This window comes from Rana temporaria, chromosome 8, assembly GCF_905171775.1.
Source record: "Rana temporaria chromosome 8, aRanTem1.1, whole genome shotgun sequence".
Lineage (NCBI taxonomy): Eukaryota > Metazoa > Chordata > Amphibia > Anura > Ranidae > Rana > Rana temporaria.
Genome location: NC_053496.1, coordinates 159,860,925 through 159,887,718, shown reverse-complemented (window position 1 = coordinate 159,887,718; position 26,794 = coordinate 159,860,925). Strand labels below are relative to the sequence as shown.

Genomic DNA, 26,794 nt, shown 5'->3' with positions numbered 1-26,794 from the left:
AGGGGTTAGCTCGGTAGCGGGGGGTGTGTGACCCCTTGGATGGGTTCACCAAACATTGAATTTATACAGACTGGCAGTCGAAGACGGTTGAAAACAAAGTTTTTGGTTTCTTTTTCCATCTTGCTGGAAAACAATTGCAAACCTCCAAACAGCATAAACAAAATCAAACATAAAATAAATCCTAGCCACTTTGGGCGTCTACCTTCCACACAGGAACCTATCTATGAAGTCTAACACAGCCTACTGCTGGGTAGACAGTGCTGGTCATACAGCAGAAAAACAATAGTCTTTTGATTTTTATCACACAGAAAAATCAATCCTCTCCTCACCTCCACAGAAGACCTTCTGGCACTGCTCTCCTACTCACACAGCCTTAGGAGTGATGCAGCCAATTAGTGGTAATCCTTTGGACTATTTATAGAGGCCTTAATTGCCTCACTCTGAACAGCTGGAGTCTTTCAACGGCCTTTAGCCTTTCTCTGGCTATGTTTGTAGCCGACACCCAATAACCATCTGTGTATTGTCTAAACAAAGCAGAAATGTATGTCCCATCAGTGACAACACCCACAGATTTACCTGACTTCCTGTCACATGGGACACTGATTTAAAGGCTCCTTCTTATATCAGTAACCCCCTTACCTTAGTGTATTCACTCTGCAGACTCTTATTTAAGGTGATCTCTGGTCACCATAGTCCCCCCTTACATCAGAGTTCCCAGTGTTCCCCCTTAAATCAGAATCCGCAGGGTTCCCGCTTACATTGCTAAGGAAAACTTTGTAGACTGTGATGTAAAGGGGAACGCTGTGGACTCTCTGTTGTAAAAGAGGGAGGGGGGATCTGGTCACCAGACCACCTTACATCAGAGTACCCTTTACAACAGAGTCTGCAGTGTTCCCCTTTATATCAGGGTCCACATTGTTGCCCTTTACATCACTACTTTATATATTGAAAAAAGTATCAAAATCTTGCTTGTTTGAAGTGAGGGGGGGTAGAGGGGGGCCCTTCATAGTTTCTTGCACTGGGACCCTGAAGGATCTAGTTAAGCCTCTGGTTAAGTGTATGAATATAACCTACAAGCCAGAAAATATGTCCGATGAACTTGCTTTCCTTTCAAGAGCCTTGTTTGACATCAGGCTCTTGCTGAGCGTGTGATGCATGGATTACTCTTGGCGCGTTTCCAACACTGAATAAAATACACAGAAAATTCTCATTATTTGCAAATTTGTAGTTTTAGTACTTACAAAGATTGGTCCCCAGAACAGAATTCCGCTGAGAAGTGAAGGTGGGGTCATAAGAAAACAGACAGAAATGCCAAAAGCTATTTCTAGGATGGATGTTACAATCAGCACAATCTGTAAATAAGAAAAAAAAATGGTTGGGATCCCAGGTAAGGTCATGAAATTGGATTGCCAATTGCATTGGTATATTAATTACCTATGTTGTTCCATATATTGTGCCTACTAGGAACTGTCTACATTTGGGTTACGGTTCAAGATTATAAACATAACCTAGCAGGAGGAAAGTTCAAAACTAACCTAAGAATGTAGCATTTTATTTATTGAGTGGTGGTTGCTTGGAACGTAATTCCAGCAGAGGTAGTGGCCCGGATTCAGGTAGATTTGCCCCTTTCTTGCGGAGGCGCAGGGCAACGTTTTTGCCCTGCGCCCCCGCAAATTTACTGCGCTACCCACGATTCACGGAGCAGTAGATCTGTAAATTGTGTGTGTGCTGTGTAAACTTGCCCTGCGTAAGGGCGCCTAATGTAAATGATCCCGTAGGGGGCGGGAATCATTTAAATTAGGCGCGCTCCCGCGCCGAGCGTAGAGCGCATGCTCCGTTGGGAAACTTTCCCGACGTGCATTGCGGCAAATGACGTCGCAAGGACGTCATTTGCTTCCAAGTGAACGTGAATGGCGTCCAGCGCCATTCACGAATCACTTACACAAGCGACGTGAAATTTAAATTTCTCGACGCGGGAACGACGGGTATACTTTAGCATTGGCTGCCCCTACTATTAGAAGGGGCAGCCTTACGCTAAACACGCCGAACGGAAACGACGTAACTTGCGTACGCAGGGCTCGCGCAACATTGTGAATCGGTGTTAGTATGCAATTTGCATACTATACACTGACCACAAAGGGAGCGCCCCCTAGCGGTCATCGCAAGAATGCAGCCTAAAATATGCGTGGCATAAGAGCCTTATGCCACGCAGATTTTAGGCTGCAGTCGGCGTTACGATGTTCCTGAATCAGGAGCATTCGTAACGCCGGAGCAAGTAAGCAATTGCGCTGTGTAACCTATGGTTACACAGGCGCAATTGCTTCTTGAATCTGGGCCAGTGAGTCAATAAACAGTATGCAAATTAAAACATGCTTGGTATAAACATAGGTCTATACCCAAGCAAAAAAAAAAAATGTAAATAAACAAAAGCCGCAGACTAGATGGGCCTTTGTGTTTCTATGTTTCTTCTATGTTTCTACAGTTCTTCAATTTTATCTAAAGGATTAGTCCATTCAAAAATGATATTTAAAGTAGTATATTATTAGCATATTAGGTAACCTAATGTCCAATTCTTTTAAAATGTGGCCGCAAACAGTTCCTTTTACTGTCCACTCAACATCACTGACTCCAGGTTGCATACCTGTGATTCTTTGAATGTCTGGATAAGTTGAGTGCACCACCTACAGTAAGTGCCCAACATGCACATAGCTCTAGAGCAGTGGTTCTCAACCTTTCTAGTGCCGTGACCCCTTGATAAAATTTCCCAAGTTGTGGGGACCCCTAACAGTAAAATAATTTTCGTAGCGTGGGTTGTCAGCACCCAAGGCAAAGTTATTTGCGCCCCTAACCCATGGACATTTGGCGCTCCCCCGAGTCCCTTCCACTCGTACAGTATTAAACACCTTATGGTACATTTTAGGATGTATCACTCTTTCTCTTTGTTCTCCTTTCTTTCCCTTTTATCTCTCTCTCTCTTAATTTCTTATTTTTTCCCCATCCCTCTCTCTAGCCATCTTTGTTGGTCTTTCTCTTATTCTTTCTCTCCCTTTTTCTTTGTTACTCCCCCTATTTTCCTCTCCCTTTCATGTATTCTCTATTTGTTAGTCCTTCTCTTACTCCTTGGTGGGGGGGGGTGGGGGTGGACAGTTGGGATGAGTGGCAGTGCTGGGGGGAGTTCTGATCAGCCAACTTGGGTGCTCTTGATCAAGGTCATCTGCTAATCTGAGAACTGTAGTGGGGACTTTTAATGGCAACTACAATCAGAGGTAGTATTACTCACTGTGTCTCCAGCTTTGTGGTGTCTCGTAACAGTGACACCTGTGCTGAAATCAGGAGGTAGGGTCTCCTCCAGCCCCTCCCACTTCACATTCCTCACCAGTCAGCTGACCTTAAGTCTCTGCCCCCCAGCCATGTCGTGGACTGATTGGGTGGCTGCGAAGAGGCTGAGTGGGTGGCCGCGGGCTCCAGGAACAGCCCAGCTGGGTGGCCACAGGCAACAGAGACAGCCCTGCTGGGCAGTCGCAAAAAGGCTGGGAGAGCGGAGCGGGCTTTAGGAACAGGCCAGGATTTAGTGACCCCTGGCAAATTATCATTCGACCCCCGAGGGGGTCCCGACCCCCAGGTTGAGAACCACTGCTCTAGAGATTGCACAGGCTCAGGGAGCTGGGGGGAGCAGGAAAAATGTTTCTGTGGACTCATGAGATTTGTCTATAGCCCCAGTCAGAAGTATGCATGCAAAAGTGGCTCCATGGGTCTCTGCAAGTAGATGGAGCAACCTAAAAAGGGAAGAATGGGAGATAAAAACCAAAGCAACCACAGGTCTGCATAGAAAAGCACACAGCTAACTGGGTAAATGCTGATGTCTGTAACACTATATTATATTTGCATGCGAAGATTTAATAACACTGCAATAAAGCTTTGTCCTAAGAAAAGGAAATGATAGGATATTGGTCCTAAAAATTATTTTCCAATGTGTTAAAACATCTCTTTGTGCACTGACCACTTCCAATAATGTGAACGAATAATTACCACACCTAGATGTGGCCAAACCATTTAAAGAAACTCTTGAACCTGTTCATCTTGTTGTGTTTTTTGACTTATCGCTAAATACACTTAGGGGGTAGATTCATGTAGGAGATACGACGGCGTATCTCCAGATACACCGTTGTATCTCTGAGTGTGCGGCGTCGTATCTATGCGCCTGATTCATAGAATCAGTTACGCATAGATTTGACTAAGATCCGACCGGCGTAAGTCTCTTACGCCGTCGTATCTTATTTGCAATTTTAGGCTGGCCGCTAGGTGGCACTTCCGCATATTTACGCGTCGAATATGCAAATTAGGTAGATACGCCGATTCAGAAACATACGTTTGCATTTTTTTGCGTCGTTTACGTTAGGCTTTTTCCCGGCGTATAGTTACCCCTGCTATATGAGGCGTATCCTATGTTAAGTATGGACGTCGTTCCCGCGTCGAATTTTGAAAATTTTACGTCGTTTGCGTAAGTCGTCCGTGAATGGGGCTGTGCGTAATTTACGTTCACGTCGAAAGCATTGGCTTTTTGCGGGTTAATTTCGAGCATGGGCACTGGGATTCTTTCACGAATGACGCATGCGCCGTTCGTAAAAAAAAAAAACAAATGCGTGGGGTCACACTACATTTGAATAAAACACGCCCACATCATCCACATTTGAATTAGGCGGGCTTACGCCGGACCACATACGTTACGCCGCCGTAACATAGGGCGCAAGTTCTTTCTGAATACGGAACTTGCGCCCTAATTTACGGCGGCATAACGTATCTGAGATACGTTTCGCCCCGCAGAAAGATACTCCATTGTATCTGAATCTACCCCTTAGTCTTTTACTAAATCTGGAAGATGAAGTTATTGATTACACTTACCCCTAGAGCATATGGTTTTCCTTTAAGAAATGTCTTGTGTAGGGCAGCCAGCCTTGTATCCTGGGGAGTGGCAGGGAATGTGGCAGGGGGCATGGCAGGGGACCCTGGATAGCCTGGTGGTAAAGGTTGGACGGTCCACTGTTGATTGTTGTTTTGGAAGATTATATGTGGTGGAGGCATTGAGACATTCCACACTTGAGCTCCCGGATACCCGTTAGGCCCAGCCGGTACAGGATTCATGTTCCATTGAAAGTTGACAGGTATGGCATTTGGTTGTACAGGATTGGGAGGAAAAATGGTGGGTTGCATGACATCATAACCAGGCACATCGCCCTCTTTTTCTGAGGCTGACATCATGAAACCTTACTGAAATAAAAGTAAAAATATAAGCAACTTAAGAATTTAAATAGAACAAGTCAAGACAGGTTAACTTTTTTATACCCCCCGCAAGTCAATTTGCCAAGGAGGAATACCCATTACTTTCATATATGGAGAGGCATGTGACTTAACCCGCTTACTCTCACTTGACATTCCTGTGCATGTTGAGTGTCCACTCAGGCTCTCAATGCTGTAACAAGGGGCCACAGAGAAAGTCCTTTATGAGTTTCAATTAGGACTTGGGGCTCCAATAAGGTTTTCTTCTTCTCAAGTGACCAGACATGCGAAGGAGCAAAAGAAACGTATGTATACATTTCTACATGAGCAAAGCACAGGTTCATTTAAGACATGAATGTCCAAAGTCTGGCCCACGGGCCGAATGCGGCCCTTGTTCCGGTTTAATGTGCCCCCCCTGGTAATTTGGATATATAGATATCTTTTGCGGCCCCCTGGCTAACAAAGATATATACTGTATTTATCGGCACTACCTCAGAGGGGACAATGAGGGGGCATAACAAGCGTTTACTCAGCGGCATCTGTACTAGGAAGTTCTGTCTCCTGGGCTGCCATTGGACAACTCTTCTGTCTATCATAGAAGGCAGGACTTGGTATTAAAGAGGCCGCCGAGAAAACAGGAGATTCTCCTGCATGTAATCTGTTAGCGCTCGTCCCGCCCCCTCCCTGTCCCCTCCAAAGGCTGCAAATAGGCATGGATCAGGGTGCACTGATGACAGTGGGGAGGCTGCATTCATGGAAGTGGGGAGGCTACATTCATGGCAGTGGGGAGGCTGCATTCATGGCAATGGGGAAGCTGCATTCATGGGCACTGACCCTTATTTTACTTCACAGTTCTTTATTTAACCTCTTTGTCACCGCGCCATAGACAAAAGACTTCTACAGCGCGGTCGAGTTGTTCTGGGAGGACGTCCCTGGGACGTCCTCCCAGAATCCTCCTCTCGCGCGCCCCCTGGGGCGGGCACGCTCCCGGAATCATCTGTGAGCGCCGGGTCTAGAAGACCCGCAATACTCTGCAATAACACCAATACTCTGCAATAACCCCCATACTCTGCAATAACCCCCCCATACTCTGCAATAACCCCCCCATACTCTGCAATACCCCCCATACTCTGCAATACCCCCCATACTCTGCAATACCCCCCATACTCGACGACGTACCCCAATACTCTGCAATACCACCAATACTCTGTAATACCCCCAATACTTTGCAATACCCCCAATACTCTGCAATACACCCAATACTCTGCAATACCTGCTAATATGACAGAAGCAAGATTATTTTTTATTTTTTTTTACAGAATTTTCAGTGTTTTTTCTTTTATAGCGCAAAAAATAAAAAAACGCAGAGGTGATGAAATACCACCAAAAGAAAGCTCTAATTTCAGATGGGCACAATGTTGTATGACTGAGTAATTGTCATTAAAATTGTGAGAGCACCGAAAGCTGAAAATTGGTCTGGTTAGGAAGGGGGTTTAAGTGCCCAGTGGTCAAGTGGTTAAAATAGTTTTTTTTCCCCCTGAAACTCCCCTCTTAAAGTGAAGGTGTGTGTTATACGCCGATAAATAAGGTATACATAAAATAAAACTCCTGAGCTCATCCTTAGTCTTGAGCGGCGCTCAGGGATTCGTTGGGGCCACAAAAGATATATCTATATAGATATATATCTATATAGATATCTATATCTATAACACGCTCAACTCTTCACCACACACAGCGACAAAGGCAGAAGAATTTGTGTTGGGTGGTGTATTAGTGCTCGAACAAACACACTTATGCCCTGTACACACAACCGTTTTTCATGTCATGAAAAAAACGAAGTTTTTCTCAACCTGATTCCTCTCAAGCCTGCCTTGCATACACACGACCGTGATAAAAAATGCTTGAGCAAAGCGTGGTGACGTACGACGGCACTATAAAGAGGAAGTTCCATTCGAATGGCGCCACCCTTTGTGCTGATTATGCAAATTTTCCTTCTCATAACTTGCTTCTGAGCATACACGTTTTTTTTCCCCGTCATTAAAGCCTACACACGACCATTTTTCACGACGAGAAAAACGACTACGTGAAAAATGACAATAAAAAATAGAGCATGTTCTAAATTTGTAATGCCCGAGAAGCATGCTCTGGAGCATACACAAGATCGTTTTTAAAACGACCAATTTAAAAAATTGAATTTTTCTCGTCATGAAAAACAGTTGTACTTGGAATTGGACCAAATTTTAATGGTTCAAAGAATGTCAGGCAAAAATGGTCGGCCCTCACGCATGTTCACTTCATCAAATTTGGCACTCTTTGAAAAAAGTTTGGACACCCCTAATTTAAGAGCTGGGAATGGGGAAAGCAGACTTAAAAGGTCTAAAAATTCCATTGTGTTAAAAAGACACAAACCTAGTGAAACTTCACTGGGAACTCCTAAGGTCTGACCATTTAATTACAGCAATGCCAGGTGCTATTGTCATTCCTTGTGGTTGCAGTTTAAGGATTACGATCAATTATTTAATTCTATTTGGTATTTTTAAGAAATTAGTGAATGGGAGAAGTCAATAATAAAAATGAACAAAATCAAACTAAGATCATTGCATAGTATTTTAAATATAATGAATACATTTACTTCTCCTGGCAAATGGTCATTTTATTCACAGATTTAAAAAAACGTACCAGCATACCATGCGTGTTAGATTTGAAAAATCTAGACAGAAAAATATGTTGCAGGAATGTGAGACCACTGCACATCAATGACGCCACTATAATCCAAGTTCATTCCATGGGCAACCATAACCGCCACACAAGCAGTCCCCGCTTCAGGACCGCGCTGGTGCATTTCACCCAATAGGGCTTGATCACAGAGCCCTATTGGGTGAAATAGGCAGTCCTAGGACGTGGAATTCTATTATGGCTAAGGTGGTTGTTCCCTAGAATAAAAGAGTGGACAACTCCGTCATAGGGATGAGCTTCGTATTCGACTCGAGCATCGTATGTTCGATCGTTCGTCGAAATACGAACAAAACGGGTCGTTCGCGCCAAATTCGAGTTACGTTTCACAGACCAGAATTCACCGCGGCATCGCTGGCTGATGATTGGCCAATCACAGCTTGCAAAAAACAGAGAGCCATAATTGGCCAAAGCCAGGGTGGCTTTGGCCAATTATGGCTCAGGGGGTTTAGTACACGCCCCACACTATAAAAGGCCGCCTGCAGGTCGGCCTTGTGTAGTGTGTTGCGGTGGTTAAGAGAGGACAGAGAGAGTGTAATTTTTTGCAGGTAGACAGAGCAGGCAGGCTAGTCAGTTAATGTTACAGTGTGTAGAGGATATATACATCCCAGGTGTTGTACATATATTTATACACTGTATAGTTTAGCTAGATCAGTTCTTCCTAATTTACTGGCAGGCAGGTGATTGTGCTAGCTGCAGTATTCTTACGTGTTTTATTGCCTGTGTCCTCTGTAGTTTGCACCTAAAGCTACTTGGTGTGTACTGGCCGTGTGCTCTGTAGTTTGCACCTAAAGATTCAGGAGCAGTGATTTTAATGATGCTTAAATAAAAAAAATAAAAAAATGAAAAATTCCTTTAAATATTGTACCTGTGTCTATAGTGAAAACGTCTTTGAGAACCCGGGTCTTGCCCGAGGGAACATGTATCAATGGAAAAAAAGTTTTAAAAACGGTCGATTTTTCAGGAGTCCTGAAAAAAATTACAGTTTTTAAAACTTTTTTTCCATTGATACATGTTCCCTCAGGCAAGACCCGGGTCTCCAAACCCGTTTTTCGACAATAACTTGTATATTGCGCTTTAAAATGAGCACTTTTGAATTCGAACGTTCGAGTCCCATAGACGTCAATGGGGTTCTACTGTTAATTTAGTATAAAGATTAGAAATTCAGTGAAAATGTGAATAAATGCCATCACATTGTTAATTTCAAGCTTTATTTGAAGCCCAAGTCATCTGAATTGACCTGATAATAAAAAATACACTCAAAGCTCCTGATTTTTTTAGCATTAAATATAAATTAAAGGGCAGTCCATCCAAAGGTGATATGTTAGATACAAGTAGAGCCTGATAGGCTGAGTCAGCCCCTGCCTTCTTCTAAAGCCGAATTTCGGTTGAATTTCGAACAAATTTTCTTTTCAAAATAAGAGGGTTTTTTTTGTTGTGATCTGATGATGCCACCATTGATTTTCGAAATTCAGCTGACCAAGCCTTCATGTTGCTACAGAAAAGAATTTTCGTGGCCGGGAATCTTCTTCTCTCTCCGGGAATTTTCTTTTCTTGCACATGTGCATTTTTTTTTCTATTACATTTCTCACACGATTCTCCCATCATTAATTAGAAAATCGTTTGTTTTTCAAAACATTTCCAACATGTCCGATTTCTCAAATTTGATTGCCGCACAAAAATCGGCTGTTGCTGCAGCCCACTAACAGTGCAGAATTCGTAAGAAAATTCTTTGATACTATTTTCGAAAGAAAATTCTTTCGAAATTCTGGCTGGCTTAAGTCTTGGATACTTCAACAGTAAAAACCCCAATGCTGTGACTCATGACTCTATTCTTGTTCATCTGGTAATTTTGGGTTGCATTGTTGAATATACTGTATTTATCGGCATATAACACACACTTTTCCCCCTTAAAATCAGTGCGTGTTATACGCCGATCCCTGCTGTCTCTGAGGGAAGAGGAGCGAGCGCCGCAGAATTAAATAAAGCCGGGATTTCCTGTGTACCCGGCGCTCTGTCACGCACGGCCACACCTCCTGGCCCCGCATTGGGCCACTGTTCTGTCTATCATATAAGCAGGGCCAGAAGGTGTGGCTGTGAGTGACAGAGTGCCGGATACACAGGAGATCACGGCTCTGTGTAATTCAGTGACGCTTGCTCCTCCTCTTCCCTCAGAGACAGCAGGGATAATCCAACACTGGTGAGGCTGCAATGATGGGAAAAGTGAGGCTGCAGATGGGCACTGAACAGGCTGCATTGTTGAGCAATTTATAGGCTGCAGATGGGCACTGAATAGGCTGCATTGTTGGGCAATTTAATAGCTTCAGATAGGCACTGAGCAGGGTGCATTGTTGGGCAATTTAATGGCTGCAGATGGGCACTGAGCAGGTTGCATTGTTGGACAATTTAATAGCTGCAGATGGGCACTGAGCAGGTTGCATTTTTGGGCAATTTAATGGCTGCAGATGGGCCCTGAACAGGCTGCATTGTTGGGCAATTTAATGGCTGTAGATGTGCACTGAGCAGGGTGCATTGTTGGGCAATTTAATGGCTGTAGATGGGCACTAAACAGGGTGCATTGTTGGGCAATTTAATGGCTGCAGATAAGCACTGAGCAGGGTGCATTGTTGGGCAATTTAATGGCTGCAGATGGGCACTGAGCAGGTTGCATTGTTGGACAATTTAATAGCTGCAGATGGGCACTGAGCAGGTTGCATTTTTGGGCAATTTAATGGCTGCAGATGGGCCCTGAACAGGCTGCATTGTTGGGCAATTTAATGGCTGTAGATGTGCACTGAGCAGGGTGCATTGTTGGGCAATTTAATGGCTGTAGATGGGCACTAAACAGGGTGCATTGTTGGGCAATTTAATGGCTGCAGATAAGCACTGAGCAGGGTGCATTGTTGGGCAATTTAATGGCTGCAGATGGGCACTGAGCAGGGTGCATTGTTGGGCAATTTAATGGCTGCAGATGGGCACTGAGCATTGATGAGCTGTGACCCTAATTTTGCTTCAAAGTTCTTTATTTAAAATGTACGGTTTTTTTCCTTAAACTTCCCTCCTAAAATCAGGGTGCGTGTTATAGTTAGTCAGGTTGAAAAGAGACACAAGTCCATCCAGTCCAACCACAAAAAAAAAAAAAAACAGACAAAATAAAAAACACAGTACAATCCCATACACCCAACTCACATACCCACAGTTGATCCAGAGGAAGGCAAAAAAAAAACAGCAGAGCATGATCCAATTTTCTACAGCTGGGGAAAAAATTCCTTCATGATCTCCCGAGAGGCAATCGGATTTACCCTGGATTAACTTTACCTACAAATATTATGTACATTTAGGAAAGTATCCAGACCTTTCTTAAAGCAATCTAAGGAGCTGATCAGAACCACCTCTGGAGGGAGTCTGTTCCACATTTTCACAGCTCTTACTGTGAAGAAACCTTTCCGTATTTGGAGATGAAATCTCTTTTCCTCTAGACGTAAAGAGTGCCCCCTTGTCCTCGGTGTTGACCGTAAAGTAAATAACTCAACACCAAGTTCACTATATGGACCCATTATATATTTGTACATGTGGATCATATCCCCCCTTATTTTACTCTTAAGAGTGAATACATTTAGTTATTCTAATCTTTCCTCATAGCTAAGCTCCTCCATGCCTCTTATCAGTTTGGATGCCCTTCTCTGCACTTTCTCCAGTTCCCCGATATCCTTTTTGAGAACTGGTACCCAAAATTGTATTATATGCCTGTGCATGTTATACGCCAATAAATACTGTGATTTCCTTTTTTTGTCAGAGTTAGTGTCACATTAAACCTAGTGAAGATGACATAGGAGCTTTTATTCCTGAAACATGCCAAAACCAGATATGAAAATTTTGAGTTTTCATTCCCCTGGAATTTCACGAAACATTAGGAGATTTCAATGAAATGCACCAGATTATTGGGGTATACAAAATGAAGGTAGTTTTTGGTTGCTTTTAAGGTTGCAAATGGGTTTTAAATGGCTCTTGAGGCTCCATGCACACTGGAATAAAAAACATTTGCTTCTACAGGAGTTTTGTGTTCTGCCTGTAGAAGCAACTCAATGTTATCCTATGTGTCCATACACATTAGGACGTTTACAGGCATATTTTTTAGAAGAACGTTTAGAGGCAGGAAAAAAAAACCTTCTCATTCGCGTTTCTGATTGGAGCTCACTGGCAGAAAAAACGTAAAACTCTCCTAAGCTCGTCTAAACTTTGTACAAAAAATGCTATATATGGACGTTTTTTACACCAAAAAGAACAGACATTTTTTTAAGCCCAGTGTGCATGGAGCCTTAGGGTTACAGAAGTTGCTTTCGACTGTCCTTGGCTATCCTTGACCCGTTTCCCCTCATTAGCCAAATTATGTTGCATCTTGTTCACAGAGAAGAAAAAGAAATGATAGCGACAATATAAAAAAAAAACACACTAGAACAAGAAAAAACACAAATAAAAAAAAGAACACTAATACATTCTAAATAAATTCAATAAAAAAAATAAAAACATTGTAGAACTTTTATATTCAAATAAGTTACTACATACTGTAGCTCAATATTCAAAAGCTGTGATAAATTTTAATGCAAAATCACTCCACTCATTCCTAATTAAAATTATTTCAACAAACCTTTAACTTAGAATGAAACCTGACAATGACTGTTCTATTAGATATATGCCTTTACACTTTATGCCGCGTACACACGATCATTTTTCAGCATGAAAAAAAACTATTTTTTTAAAAACGTGATTTAAAATGATCGTGTGTGGGCTTCACATCGTTTTTCGGCTTCTGAAAAACGACAAAAATTTTTTTAAACATACTGCATTTTTTAACATCGTTTTAAAAAAATTTGTTTTCGGGTTGTAAAAAAATGATCGTGTGTGGGCTAAAACGGCATTTTAAACCCGCGCATGCTCAGAAGCAAGTTATGAGACGGGAGCGCTCTTTTAGGTAAAACTACCGTTCATAATGGAGTAAGCACATTCATCACGCTGTAACAGACAGAAAAGCGCGAATCGTCTTTTACTAAAACGGAATCAGCTAAAGCAGCCCAAAGGCGAATAGAACTTCCCCTTTAGAGTGCCGTCGTACGTGTTGTACGTCACCAAGCTTTTTTCATCATTTTTTAAAAACGATGGTGTGTGGGCAACGTAGTTTTTAATGATGAAGTTGGAAAAACTTCATTTTTTTTCATGCCAAAAAATGATCGTGTGTACGCGGCATAATACATGACATATGTCTATCCAGGGCTTTTTTATCAGTGAAAAGCTGCAGGTACTCCCTCAAGGTTTTCCCTCAATTCACCCATTTTCCCTGCCCTAAATCCACCTCGAAGCACTGTCCCTTGTCCCTACCCCCCACCCTCCCTACTACTGGATCCCCTCAGCAACAATAGACCCTCCTTAGCAACAACAGATCCGCCACAGCAGCAATAATAGGCCCTCCAACAGCTAGCAACGACAGACCTGCACCAAAACAGTAGTTCCTCCGCCAGCAACAATAGACCTTCTCCAGATAAAATAAACACCCTCACAACAGTAAATTCCCTATAGCAACAATAGACCTTCTCCAGATACAATTAACACCCTCACAAAGATAGATTCCCTATAGCAACAATAGACCTTCTCCAGCTAAAATAGACCCCCTCACAATAGTAGATTGTCTGTCTATAGCAACAATAGACCCCCCAGCAACACTAAACCCCCTCAGCAACAATACAGTGAGCATAAATAGACCTTCTAGCCGGCCCAAGCACCCCTTTGCCAGTATATACATTCAGGGCTGGAACTGTGTACCACCATGTTCTCGTTGAAAAAAAGCCCAGTGCCTATCACCCACAACTAGGTGAGCATATATATTTTTCTTTTGTCTCAAAATTGCACCCAATTTTTGAATCTCTTTGCCAGCCTATCTTAACTTGTGTTTTACAGAAGATGTGGACAACTTGGATCTCAGACACATATGACAAAAAAAATAACTTGGAAAGTTCAAGATGAACTCTACCTGTCTGCGCCCGATGGTTGTTTGTCTGAAGCTCCTCGTCTCTCTAATGCTCTGCCAATCTTCTACTGCGTAATAAATCAATGACTCACGTGACAATGACTCTTGCCTACATGTGACTGCATAGTATAGGAGAGAAAAAATAAAGCACTGTAGAAGGAAGCAACCTTTAGAATGCAATTTACTTATTACCTATAGAGAGATTGGAGATAACATTGTCACATGTGCAAGATATTCTATCTCTGGAAATACTGGAATGACATTTCCTTACAGATGGTATAATAAGCCCTGGGTTTGCTTTGAGCAGGGTATGGCAAACTTCAAAGAAGTTTGAATGCTGAAACCTCATTGAAATCAATAGGAACTGAATCTGCCCATTTTCTGGGCTACAAGACTAATGCCGCGTACACATGATCATATTTCAGCATGGTAAAAAAAACGTTGTTTTTCGGCATGTCGAAAAAACAAAGTTTTCCCAACTTCATCATTAAAACGATGTTGCCTACACACCGTCGTTTTTAAAAAATGATCTAGCAAAGCGCGGTGACGTACAACACGTACGACGGCACTATAAAGGGGAAGTTCCATTCGCCTTTGGGCTGCTTTAGCTGATTCCGTGTTAGTAAAAGACGAATCGCGCTTTTTTGTCTGTTACAGCGTGATGAATGTGCTTACTCCATTATGAACGGTAGTTTTACCAGAACGAGCGCTCCCGTCTCATAACTTGCTTCTGAGCATGCACAGGTTTTTTACGTCGTTTTAGCCCACACACGGTAATTTTTTACAACCCGAAAAACGACATTGTTTAAAACGACGTTAAAAAATGCAGCATGTTTGAATTTTTTTTTTGTTGTTTTTCAGAACCTGAACAATGATGTGAAGCGCACACACGACCATTTTAAATTACGTTTTTTAAAAACAACGTTTTTTTTCATGCCGAAAAATTATCGTGTGTACGCGGCATAAGCATTTGAAAAAATAACTTCTATTTTGTGACATGCCTTTAAGTGAAACATTTAAAATGCCTAATTGATTTACATAACATGCCTGGGGAGAGCTTTTGGCCGGGAATCACGACCCTGTGTATGCTCCATCGCAGTTTTTCCGACAGGAAAACTGCGGGAAATAAAAGAGAGCGTGTTTTCTTTTTTCCTGCCGGAATTCCCAGCGGACTTTTTCCCGTCGGTAAAACCGGTCGTTTGTATGCTTTCCCGAGGGGAAAAAAAACGTGCTTGTTCAGAATCAAATATGAGACGGGAGCGCTCGTTCTGGTAAAACTAGTGTTCGGAATGGAGAAAGCACATTTGTCACGCTATAATGGACTGAAAAGCACGAAGAGTGAAAAGCGAGAATCGTCTCTCACCAAACTTTTACTAACACGAGGATCAGCAAAAGCATCCATAAGGGTGTCGCCGTTTCAATGGAAAAAAATCGCAATAAGCGCGTATTGATTGGTTTGCGCAAAGGTTAAAGCATCCACAAAATAGGGGATAGAATTATGGCATTTTTATTATTTATTTTTTTACTAGTAATGGCGGCGATGTGCGATTTTTATTGTGACTGTGACATTATGGCGGACACATCGGACACTTTTGACAAATTTTTGGGACCATTGTCATTTTTACAGCGATCAGTGCTATAAAAATGCACCGATTACAGTGAAAATGATAAAACAGAAAAAAGAGAAAATATTGCGCTCCCTAATGGTGACTAAACACAATACAATTGAGTGAGATAATGAAAATGCATCTAACCCAGCAGTAAATGCAATATTGTAAATTAAAGCAGCAGTGAAAAATTGTGCGACAACACAAATAATTATGCAAAAGAAAATGTGAAAAACTGCGCTATAAACCAACATGTAAATAAACAGTGGAAAATGTCTTAAAATATAAACAACACAAATACCACATTCAGTGCATGAATGTGAACGTAATCCATGTGATTTTATATTGAATAATATTAGAGTCCAATTTATAAATAAAAATTAAGCTGCGCTGCGCGAACAGTGGATCAGATAAGATGATCATAAAGCCAACATATGTAATGAAACATATAATGCTAACATATGAATGACATCCATACAATTATTGCTGATCAAAATGTTCATGTGAAAAAATAAATAGTTGAATAAAGTGACATGTGCATGCATAAGTCTCAGTGCAAAACACACATATAGTATCCAAGAGAAAATTTAAATAAGTTCAATCTCCGTGCAAGTTCAAAAATGCAAATCTCAGGAAAGTGCTGAAAGTATCCAGGAAACCGTGTCTTTGTAACAGGATAGAAGAAAGCCTCCACCTCTTATCTCAAATCTGTTTACCAACTTGAGTGGATCCCTAATGAAAGAGATCAAATGCACAATTGGCTCATCAGCCCTGTAGTTTCTCGGTCAATCCAGCAAAGCAAGTCTCCACCTCAGTTTCCACAATGTAACTCTCCAATCAGTCACCCCACGGATAACGATCCAAAAAGGAAAAGAGAAATGAGAGCTGAAATAAGCGCTTTTCAGACAGCAAGGAACTGGACCTCACGGCAACTGCCAGTGGAACCTCGGACATATAGACGGCTTGCGCGTTTCTGGGGCGTACCCCCTTCCTCAGGGCCTAAGTGGTGATGTAGGTCCTAACTATGGAACTGATCCACAGAATCAGTTTTCCATAGTTAGGGAGAAGATCCGGCATGTGTAATTGAATTACACTGCCGGATCTTAGGATGCAGTACCGCATCCGCCGCTGGGGGCATTTCGTGTCGAAATGCCGCCTCGGGTATGCAAATTAGCACTTACGGAGATCCACAAAGCTTTTCTGCTTCGTTTTTTTCTCCGTAAGTATTAAGTTGCATACGCAAAATTAGGGCTGCTTTTACATGGTGTAAAGTTAGTACAGCATGTAAAAGCAGACCCTTCTGTCTAGCGACGCGTTTTTTTTTTCGAATTTGAATTTTTTTTTTCGCGCCGTATCTTTTTTTTTTCCCGACGCAACTTTATTGACCCGTCGCAATCCACAAAGCCCGGCGTAACGTAATTTCGCGCTATGCACGTCGGGAAAATGACGTCACGAGCATGCGCAGTACGGCCGGCGCTGGAGCGCACCTCATTTAAATGGGAATCGCCCCCATGAAATGAGGAACGCCTTGCGCCGGCGGAATTTAAGTTACACGGCCAGAAATTTCTAGGTAAGTGCTTTGTGGATCGGGCTCTTAGGTAGAAATTTTAAGGCAGTGTAACTTAAATTAGAATTTCGCCGTTATGCCGGGTCTTTGTGGATTTGGCCCTATATGTGTGTTTTGCACTGACTTATGCATGCACATGTCACTTTATTCAACTATTTATTTTTCACATGAACATTTTGATCAGCAATAATTGTATGGATGTCATTCATATGTTAGCATTATATGTTTCATTACATATGTTGGCTTTATGATCATCTTATCTGATCCACTGTTCGCGCAGCTTAATTTTTATTTATATTTTGTTTATGTTTTATCTGACATTTTTTTGCTGCAGCAGCACTTGGTATTTAATCTGATTTAAATATTTTGTGAGATTGGTTTAATCATTTACTCAACACCAATCCCACACCTACACAGATCAGCGCAGTATTTTCCCAATACAATAAGAGTCCAATTGCCAACAAATAAATGGCAGCAAAAAAGAGAAAAAAAGTCCTAATCTATGTCAAGCAAAAATGATTCCACAATGACAGAAATGTGAAGAAAAATCTAGGATGACACCAATACCACACGTGTCCCTTCACCAGAAGTACAAGCCTGCTTACCAGAACACAGGCCAGATAGGCCTGGAAAACACACTTTAATCCAAATAGGTCGTACGCCAGGAAGATGGTCACAAGAAATCCGAGCAGATCCAGATCGATCTCATCAATAGCGACGGCTGGAGGGTTGATGGAAATGATCGGAACGAGTGGAAACGATCACCTCACTCACACCAGATATCTCGTACAGTACAGAGGGAATAAATACTTGCATAGCATAATATTGTATGCACAAGGTTTGATATATAAAAAGTCAGATATACTCACAAAGGTATCTGAATAAAATCGCATTTAAAAACAAAACAGCCGGCCGGCAAGCAGACACCCGTCCTATGGGCGAAGACGTCAGAGCGTCAACTTCCCGACTATCGTTTCGTCTCACAAAGACGTTGTCACAGGGGATAAGGTGACGCACTGACGTAGCGCATATAAAGGAAACAACGGGAACCACGTCTCGATGTGACTTTGGGACGACGGAACCAACGACGACAATCACACAGAATCTCCAAATGGAACTAACCATAATGGAGAGCTGTGAGATATATATTTTTAATTATTAAAAATATTTTTTATAAAAATAACATAAATGAGGACTAGAGAATATAAAGTTACTAACTAAAAAATGGTTGCACAGGCTGGAACAAACCAACATGTGAAACTCAACTAAAAAAATATATATATATTGCACCTCCACTGGTTAAAAAAGAGAATACAATTAGATGTAAATACAAAATCTTATGAGAATACTGCATATACATCTAGAAAAAATTATAGTAATCCATAAAAATGTTATAATGAAAAACATGAAACATGAAATACTTGAATGAAAAAATAGAAAATATAAATAAAAAAAAAGCAAAAAACCTAAGTTAATGCATAATATATATAAACCAAAATATATACCAAAAATGATAGCGGAGTCTCAAAGTCACACCAAGTGTACATCGATGAGAAAAGAAATACAAGGACAAAAATATTGTAAAGATTACATTAACAATAAATAAAAAGAGCTATCACGAGTTATCAATAAATGCATTAAGGTCAACTTCAACATTTAAGCCAAATGGAGTAAAACACTTAATTTTGTGGATCCAGGCCATTTCTAGCCTCTCCATTGCCTCTCCATTGTGGAGCATATTTGTCTATCCCTAAAACAATGTTTTTTTTTTCTGGATTTTTATCATGGGCCTCCAAATAGTGCCGAGAGACTGGGTGTTTTGGAAAACCTGTGAGGATGTTAGTTATGTGCTCATTTAGTCGCACACGTAAGGGTCTTTTAGTTCTGCCCACGTATTGAAGCCCACATGGGCATTGAAGCAGATAGACAACTCTTTCAGTCGAGCATGTAATAAAAGATTTTATTTAAAACTCGAGCCCAGTACTGGAAGAGGTGAATTTATGAGTACGTCTATGATTGCATCCACTTAATGTGCATACTCTACATTTTCTACACTGGTAGAACTGTGATGTACTCAAAGAAACCTCTCTTTTTTTGGGGGGGGTCCAAAACGTTTGGTGCCACTCTATTTCTTAGAGATGGATCTCCCTTAAAAATAACATGTGGCCTGTCTGGAAGTGCAGGTTTGAATACTGGGACATTGGTAAGAATGTGCCAATGTTTCCCCAAGAGTTTCTTGATACTGAAGTGTTGCACCGAATAGGTGGCTGTAAAAGGTACAATAGGTGCCCTGTTAGTTCTTGGTGGCTTTTCTGTAAGCAAGTCCCTCCTATTGAGTAGAATAACTTTATCCAATGTGTGTCTAAGGGAGTCCTCAGAGTACCCCTTATCCACAAAACGCTTGAATAGTACATTGGCCTGATCTCGAAATTCTAAATCGTTAGAACAGTTCCTTTTTAGCCTGATGAACTGGCTTTTGGGTACAGACCTCAGCCAAGATGTATGATGGCAACTGGCCTCAAAATTCAAAATGATACCTCTGTTGTTGATGTTTAGATCTGAAATGAAAAGATCCAAAGCATCACGAACACCATCCCATAGGAGGAGGATGTCGTCGATGTACCTGCCCCACAACACCACCTCTGGTTGTCGTTGGGCATAGACAACATCCTCCTCCCATAGGGCCACGAAAAGATTCGCCTGGGGGCATATTTGGCCCCCATTGTGACACCCTCGACTGTCTATAAAACTGGTTGTTGAACCAAAAATAACTCTGTGAGGCCGCAAAAGAAAGCAGTTCCATAATAAACATAATTTGCTCATCATAGAGAACTGAATCTCTCCTTAAAAAATATTCCACCGCAAACAGGCCTAAGGTATGCGGGATCACCGTATGTGACATCCGCTGTCACTAGCCACATCCCCGCTGTAGGGGTGAGGCCTGCCAGTATATTAATAACATGGCGGGAATCCTTTATATATGATGGCATCTTATTGATTAACGGTTGTAAGTGGAAATCAATATATTTGCCCTCAGTGACCACAACAAAATAAAACCAAAGTAATCATATTAAGTTAATACATAACATTAAATAGCATCAAAATGCTAGTGTGGAGTGTGACTGGATAAAAGAACTCAAAGTGACAAAGTGTCAGTGACTCCAATATGCAAGGTGCATATAGTGCAATGTTCATATAGTAAGTGGAAAATTTCTGTGACTGGGCGTTCTGATGGCAATGTCACAGAAATTTTCCACTTAATATAAGAACATTGCACTAGATGCACCGTGGAAATTGGAGTCACTGACACTTTGTCACTTTGAGTTCTTTTATCCAGTCACACTCCACGCTAGCATTTTGATGCTATTTAATGTTATGTATTAACTTAATTTGATTACTTTGGTTTTATTTTGTTGTGGTCACTGATTGCATATTGTCGTCTGGAGTGCTTATCACATTTTTTTATTTCATCTTGAGTTGTGTATTGTGAACACTTTAGATATAGCTGCCTTGGATTGTGCCTATGCTCATTCTATTCACTTTATTTGTTTACTCACAGTAGAGCATTAGACCTTTTTCTTTTCATTGATATATTTGCTCGCCCGGGACGTGATGGAATCTATACCACTACCGGGGGGCAAGTAGGATGTTTATGTATTTTTGGCAGGTAATAAATTACCGGAGTATGTGGTGCTATAGGTACCAAGAAATCTCTTCCTTTTCTATTGAGAATACCTTGTTGGAAACCTCTATGTACTACATTTCCCAATTCAGTTTTATATTTATTTTTGGGATCTGAAGGGAGGGGGGTATAAGTATCTCGATCTCCTAGAATTTTTTGTTCATTTCCAATAGGTAATCACTTTTGTTAAGGATAATAATCCCCCCACCTTTGTCTGCAGGTCTAATAACTAGTTCCTTGTTTTTACACAATGAGTCAAGACCATCTGAGAAATGTTTATTAGATTTAATCTGTTTAATAGGGACCAAATCAAGGTCTCTAAGTATGGCATCTCTGAAAACTTTAAGTGAAGGTGCCAAAGCCCCCGGGGGGTTAAATAAAGATGCATTCGAAAGCCCTGAATGGTGGAAATCATTGGAAACAACAGAGTTGGTCTGGATAGGATTGGATAACATATGGCGCTTAACACTCAGTCTCTGTATGAAACGGTGAACGTTCATGTAAGTTTGAAATTTGTTCAACCTGCGAGGGGGAGTAAACTTCAAACCCCTATCCAGTACCAACTTTTCAGAATCTGTTAAGACCACTGAATTCAAATTGAAGATGCCTGTACCAGTTATAGCTTTTTCTTTTTTAGCTCGTAATCGTTTACCTCCTCTTGTTCCTCTCTTTGGTCGTTCAACCTTTTTGTACCCTGATTGGGTTTGTGAAAACCCCAAAATTAGTCCCCTGAATTGGAAGGGCCTGGGCCAGCAAACCCATCAGTCACAGGAGCGGAATAATAGGAAGGGTCAGAGGAAACCATAGCTCCTCTTTCATCATATTCATTGAGGGGCCCATCTCTATCACTAAGAGGGAAAAAATTGTTGGACGTGTGGATATTGTTATCATAATCAGTCCTATGATCTCGAGCCCCCAAAGGTTCGAAATGGTAGGGGCCCAATCTCAGTCTATCGAAGGAGTCGGGTCCACGACCATAATGAGAACCATATGACTGATTGAAATTCATCCCTTGGTTAGGTGGACGGGGAATAGGGGGTACACTGTTGTACCCATTATTGTAATTCTGAGGAGGGGGCCGAGTATGATTCGGCTCAAGTCCCGACCAGCCGCCTGCCTGTTTATCTCCTTGCCTTCCCTGGCGAAGTGATCTTCCTCCACACCCCACCCAGTATTAGCTGGGGCCTGGAGGGTGAGACTTGACAGGCTGTGAGGCAGGTGATGGTGGTGATGGGCAAAGAGTCGCTGATTGCCGCTATTACTAGTAAAAAAAAACAATATGCCCCCGGATTTCATTTAAAAAATCTGGTCACCTTAGGTTAAGTGTGCCTAGGGATGTGGTCTAACTGTAGGGGGGGTGAGCTATGTGTGACACGACAGTGATCACAGCTTCCGATTACAGGAAGCTGTGGTCACTGTCCTGTCACTAGGAAGACTGGGGAAATGCTTGTTTACATCAGCATTTCCCCCTTCTTCCTCACCGTGACACAATCGTGGGTATGCCCGCAGACATCTAGTCCGCGGGACCTGCGGTCAGAGTTACGGAGCTTGCGGCGGGCACACGTGTCCACAATGCCGCTCTTATAGGGCAACGTGTATATATATGTAGTTCTGCCCAGCCGTGCCATTCTGCCGACGTATATCAGCGTGAGCCGGTCGGCAAGTGGTTAATATTGTTCACTTAAAGTTGGGTTCCGGGCATAATTATTATTTATGGTCGAAGCCCTATGTCCGATACGGATATGAACAAGATAGATAGACTTAACATAAGACTTACCACATGAAATAGACCTAAAGTGTGCCCTGATCTGATGGACGGTATGCCAAAATAGGGGGGCATACCCAAGATTAGAGATGAATATTTTGTGAAGAGAAATGAATTTGAGAAATGCCCTAAAAAGGGGATGGGAGGGTGGGTATCGCTCACAGGAAACCAACAAAGACCACAGGTGAGTGGGCTGGTTAAATACCCCCAGGCTTCTCCCATAAATTCAGGCCAGCATACTGGCCTTGTTACATATATTTTTTTGCAAGCTAAAATTAATCACATTAGATAGTCCCTAAAACATATTAATAGCTTCCATCCCCAATCGTTCCAGAATTCATTGCAAACACTTGCCTTATATCCTCCAGCCCAGTACCCATCATATGTGAAGCCCAGTTCCTTTTTTTTCCTGGTTTTCAGGGTGCATGCTGGGCGATTTTTAGGCACAGTAATGCCCAGAGACTCCTGGGAAATGAGTGTCATCATTTCCCAGGAGGCAATGGGGTCTTAGGACAGGAAGTTGAACCACCTAGGACCAGGAACTGGGCAGATTACGATATCTGCCTAGTAACAGCCAGATAGAAGTCAGTAAAAACATTTTATTTTTTACATTAAAGTTCATTTATAGGGTGGAACTCGGCTTTAATCTGCCAGTGGTCAAAAAGTCATGGCTGATAGGTGTATGTTTTAGAGAACAAATGTTGTTATAAATTATTAGAATTTGATAAAACAAAGCATGAAGCGTGTACTGCATTTTTTTCTTTATGATTCCCCTTAGTGACCGCATGGCAGGTAAAATGTAATCAGGTTCGTGTTTTTGTGTAACTTTTGTACCGTCTCCCATATGTTCCAATCAGTCATATGACATTACTTTATTATACCACATGTCATGTGCTGCATTATACAGTAATTGATAAGGCAGGGTTGTAAAATTTGTGCTATAGCTGCGACCAAGGCGTAGGCGTCACTGGGCAAAGGTCCAGGAAATGATAGTCATATGCTTGGAGAGCAATGTACAGAGTTTTCAGTGCAGATACATGTATAAAAAATATTCATAGCACATCATATAAGAAAACTATAAGAAATGTGGCACAATCCGCTCTGGGGTACCGATGGCGGTTGTGATGAGTGAAGATGCTTTAGTGAAATGGATTTCTTCATTTATTTCATTCTCCCATAAATACTATATATCAGGGTTGGTCAAATGGCGGGTGCTGAACAGGACAAAAAACCTCTAAAGCCCTGTACACACAATCGGATATCTGATGGAATCTAATCCGATGGATTTTTTCGTTGGATATCCGATGAAGCTGACTTTCATCAGTCTTGCCTACACACCATCAGTCAAAAATCCGACCGGGTTCAACGCGGTGACGTAAAACACGACGACGCGCTGAGAAAAATGAAGTTCAATGCTTCCGAGCATGCATCGACTTAATTCTGAGCATGCGTGGATTTTTCTCCAATGGAGTTTCACACAGACGATCGTTTTTTTCTATCAGTTTTTTATCCATAGGAAAATTTAAAACATGTTCTATTTTTTTTTTCACCGATGGAAAACAAACCGATGGGGCCCACACACGATCGGTTTGTCCGATGAAAACAGTCCATCGTTCCGTTTTCATCAGACAAACCGATCGTCTGTACAGGGCTTTAGAGGAAGTGATACTCATCGTATTTTGTTTAATCCCTTGCTGACCGCTGCATGACTATATACGTCGGCAGAATGGCACGGCTGGGCAGCTCGACGTATATTTACGTCGCCTTTAAAGGGGTTGTAAAGGTAAATGTTTTTTCACCTTAATGCATTCTATGCATTAAGGTGAAAAAACATCTGACAGCCTCCCCTTATACTTACCTGACCCCTTGAAAGTCCCGCGCTCGCCCCCGACATCCTCTTCGCCGCTCAGCCTGGCCGTTGATTGGCTACAGTGGATGGATTGAAAGCAGCACAGCCATTGGCTCGCGCTGCTGTCAATCACATCCAATGATGCGGCACGCCAGGGGGCGGGGCCGAGTGATACAGTGAGTGGCTATGGCCGCCGGCTGTATCACGGGAGCGCGCTCGCAAGAACTCAACCTACTGAGTATGAACACAAATCTCTCTCCTCCCCTAGTCAGTCCCATCCCCCCAGAGTTAGAACACACCTTAGGGAACGCAGTTAACCCCTCGATCCCCCCATAGTGTTAACCCCTTCCCTACCAGTGACATACAGTAACCAGTGCATTTTTATAGCACTGATCGCTGTATAATTGTCAATGGTGCCCAAAAAATTGTCAAAAGTTTCCAATTTGTCTGCCGCAAAATATCGCAGTCCCAATAGAAATCGCATATCACCATTATTACTAGTAAAAAAAAAAATTTATAATAAAAACGCTAAAGATCTATCCCCTATTTGTAGGCGCTATAACTTTTGTGCAAACCAATCAATATAAGCTTTTTATGATTTTTTTATTTTACCAAAAATATGTAGAAGAATACGTATCGGCCTAAACTGAGGAAAAACATTATTATTTTTTTTAAATGTGGGATATTTATTATAGCAAAAAGTAAAAGATATTGGGCTAGATTTAGGTAGATTGGCGCATCTTTACACCGGCGTAGCGCATCTCATTTGCGCTACGCCGACGTAACTCAGAGAGGCAAGTACAGTATTCACAATGCACTTGCTCCTAACGTTGCGCCGGTGTAACTTAATTTCGTCGGCGTAAGTCTAAGTGGGTGTGACCTTATACAAATGATGGTCCGAACATGGAGTAGTGATATACGCCCGGCGTATCCTGAACGGAGCATGCGCAGTGAAGTGGACGTATGATCGCTCCCCTGTGCGCATGCTCACAACTACGCCGGCCCAACTTCCTGGGAAACGCCGGCCAACCGGCTTACGTCGAGCCTATAAATACGCCCAGACATGCGCCCATCCGGCGCAAAAGTACATTCTGTTTTTTTCCCCCCTTAGGGAAAGTACTTTTGCAAAGCGATGGCGGCTGCTGCAACTACAGACAAGAAGAAGAGGAGGAATAAAAACTTTAGCCCGGAGGAGAGGACTATTATTGTTGCTGGGATCGTGGAACATGACAAATATCTCCATGGTGCCCTCAGTCACCAGACCAGCAAGGCTAGAAAGAAGGAGATCCTGAGGGAGCTCAGCCTGCAGGTCAGTGCCGTGGGAAATGCGACCAGGAGCCCCCTGGATATCCAAAAAAAGATTAATGATCTTAAACGTAAGGTCCGTGAAAAGCTGGCTGAGATAAGGAAGCATGCCAGGGGCACAGGAGGAGGACCAGCCTGTACTGTGCGGTTGACCCCGGAGGATGAGATGATCGCACAATGCCTGCAGCGTTAGCAGATGGAGGGCATGGAGGGATTTGAGTCCGGTGCCCAGTCCTTGAGGTCAGGTAAGTGTGTTTTATCTCCTATCCGGTGTGTAGCATGTGTGGGGGTGGAAGGGAACATGTGACAAGTGTGCGGGTCCACCAACATGTGAATGGTTTGTGTCATCCACAGATGTGCTGGAGGGAGCTGGGCCGTCGTCGGCTGCAGGGTGACCCACGCCATCCAGGGATGAGAGTGCCCATACCTCTCCTCTGGAGAAAGTAGAGGAGGAGCACAGGGAGCTGGAGGACGCGTTCTACATCCTGGATGAAAATCCCAGCAACCCTGGATCCTCCCAACCCTCCTCCCCCATCATGGGACCCTCACAACCCTCCTCCCCCATCATGGGACCCTCACAACCCTCCTCCACCATCAGATGAAGCTCCTCACCCTCCTCCACCATCAGGGGAAGCTCCTCAAGGGCCTCCCCGTATACACGGGCCCAAGCCTCTCCTGCCCCCAGGAAGGCCACCAGAAAAACCAGAGGTGTTCCTGAGGCCATCCAGGAAACTCTGGCGAGGGATCAGGCCCGCCAGACCCAGCATGTGGGTGCTGTTGCCCGTCTCGCAGACAGCCTGGCCTCCTCGGCACAAATACCTGACTGTCTGCAGGATATAAATGCCTATTGTGCAGCTGTTGTGACCTGTGTTGGGCAGCTGCAGGCCATGACAGCATGCCTCATCACAGAGGTCAAGAGCCTCACAGTGGCTGTAAAGGCCAATACGGCGGAGGGGAGGCACAGGAGGCGCCAGCAACAGCAGAACA

General features: G+C 42.7%; 1 protein-coding gene across 2 annotated transcripts in view; it reads right to left on the bottom strand.

The window, feature by feature from the left end:
• LOC120909285 (membrane-spanning 4-domains subfamily A member 4D-like) overlaps positions 1–14,163 on the bottom strand; it is a 56,081-nt gene extending 41,918 nt beyond the window's left edge. The window contains exons 1-3 of one of the 2 annotated variants that reach the window (XM_040321027.1): positions 14,036–14,163; positions 4,903–5,268; positions 1,242–1,352 (exon numbers count right to left, since the gene is read on the bottom strand). In XM_040321027.1, the coding sequence (XP_040176961.1) occupies positions 1,242–1,352; positions 4,903–5,259 (468 nt within the window). In that variant the 5' untranslated portion in view covers positions 5,260–5,268; positions 14,036–14,163. The remainder of the gene's footprint in view (positions 1–1,241; positions 1,353–4,902; positions 5,269–14,035) is intronic. The other variant, XM_040321026.1, reaches the window with a different exon arrangement.
• Positions 14,164–26,794: the final 12,631 nt, after the last annotated feature.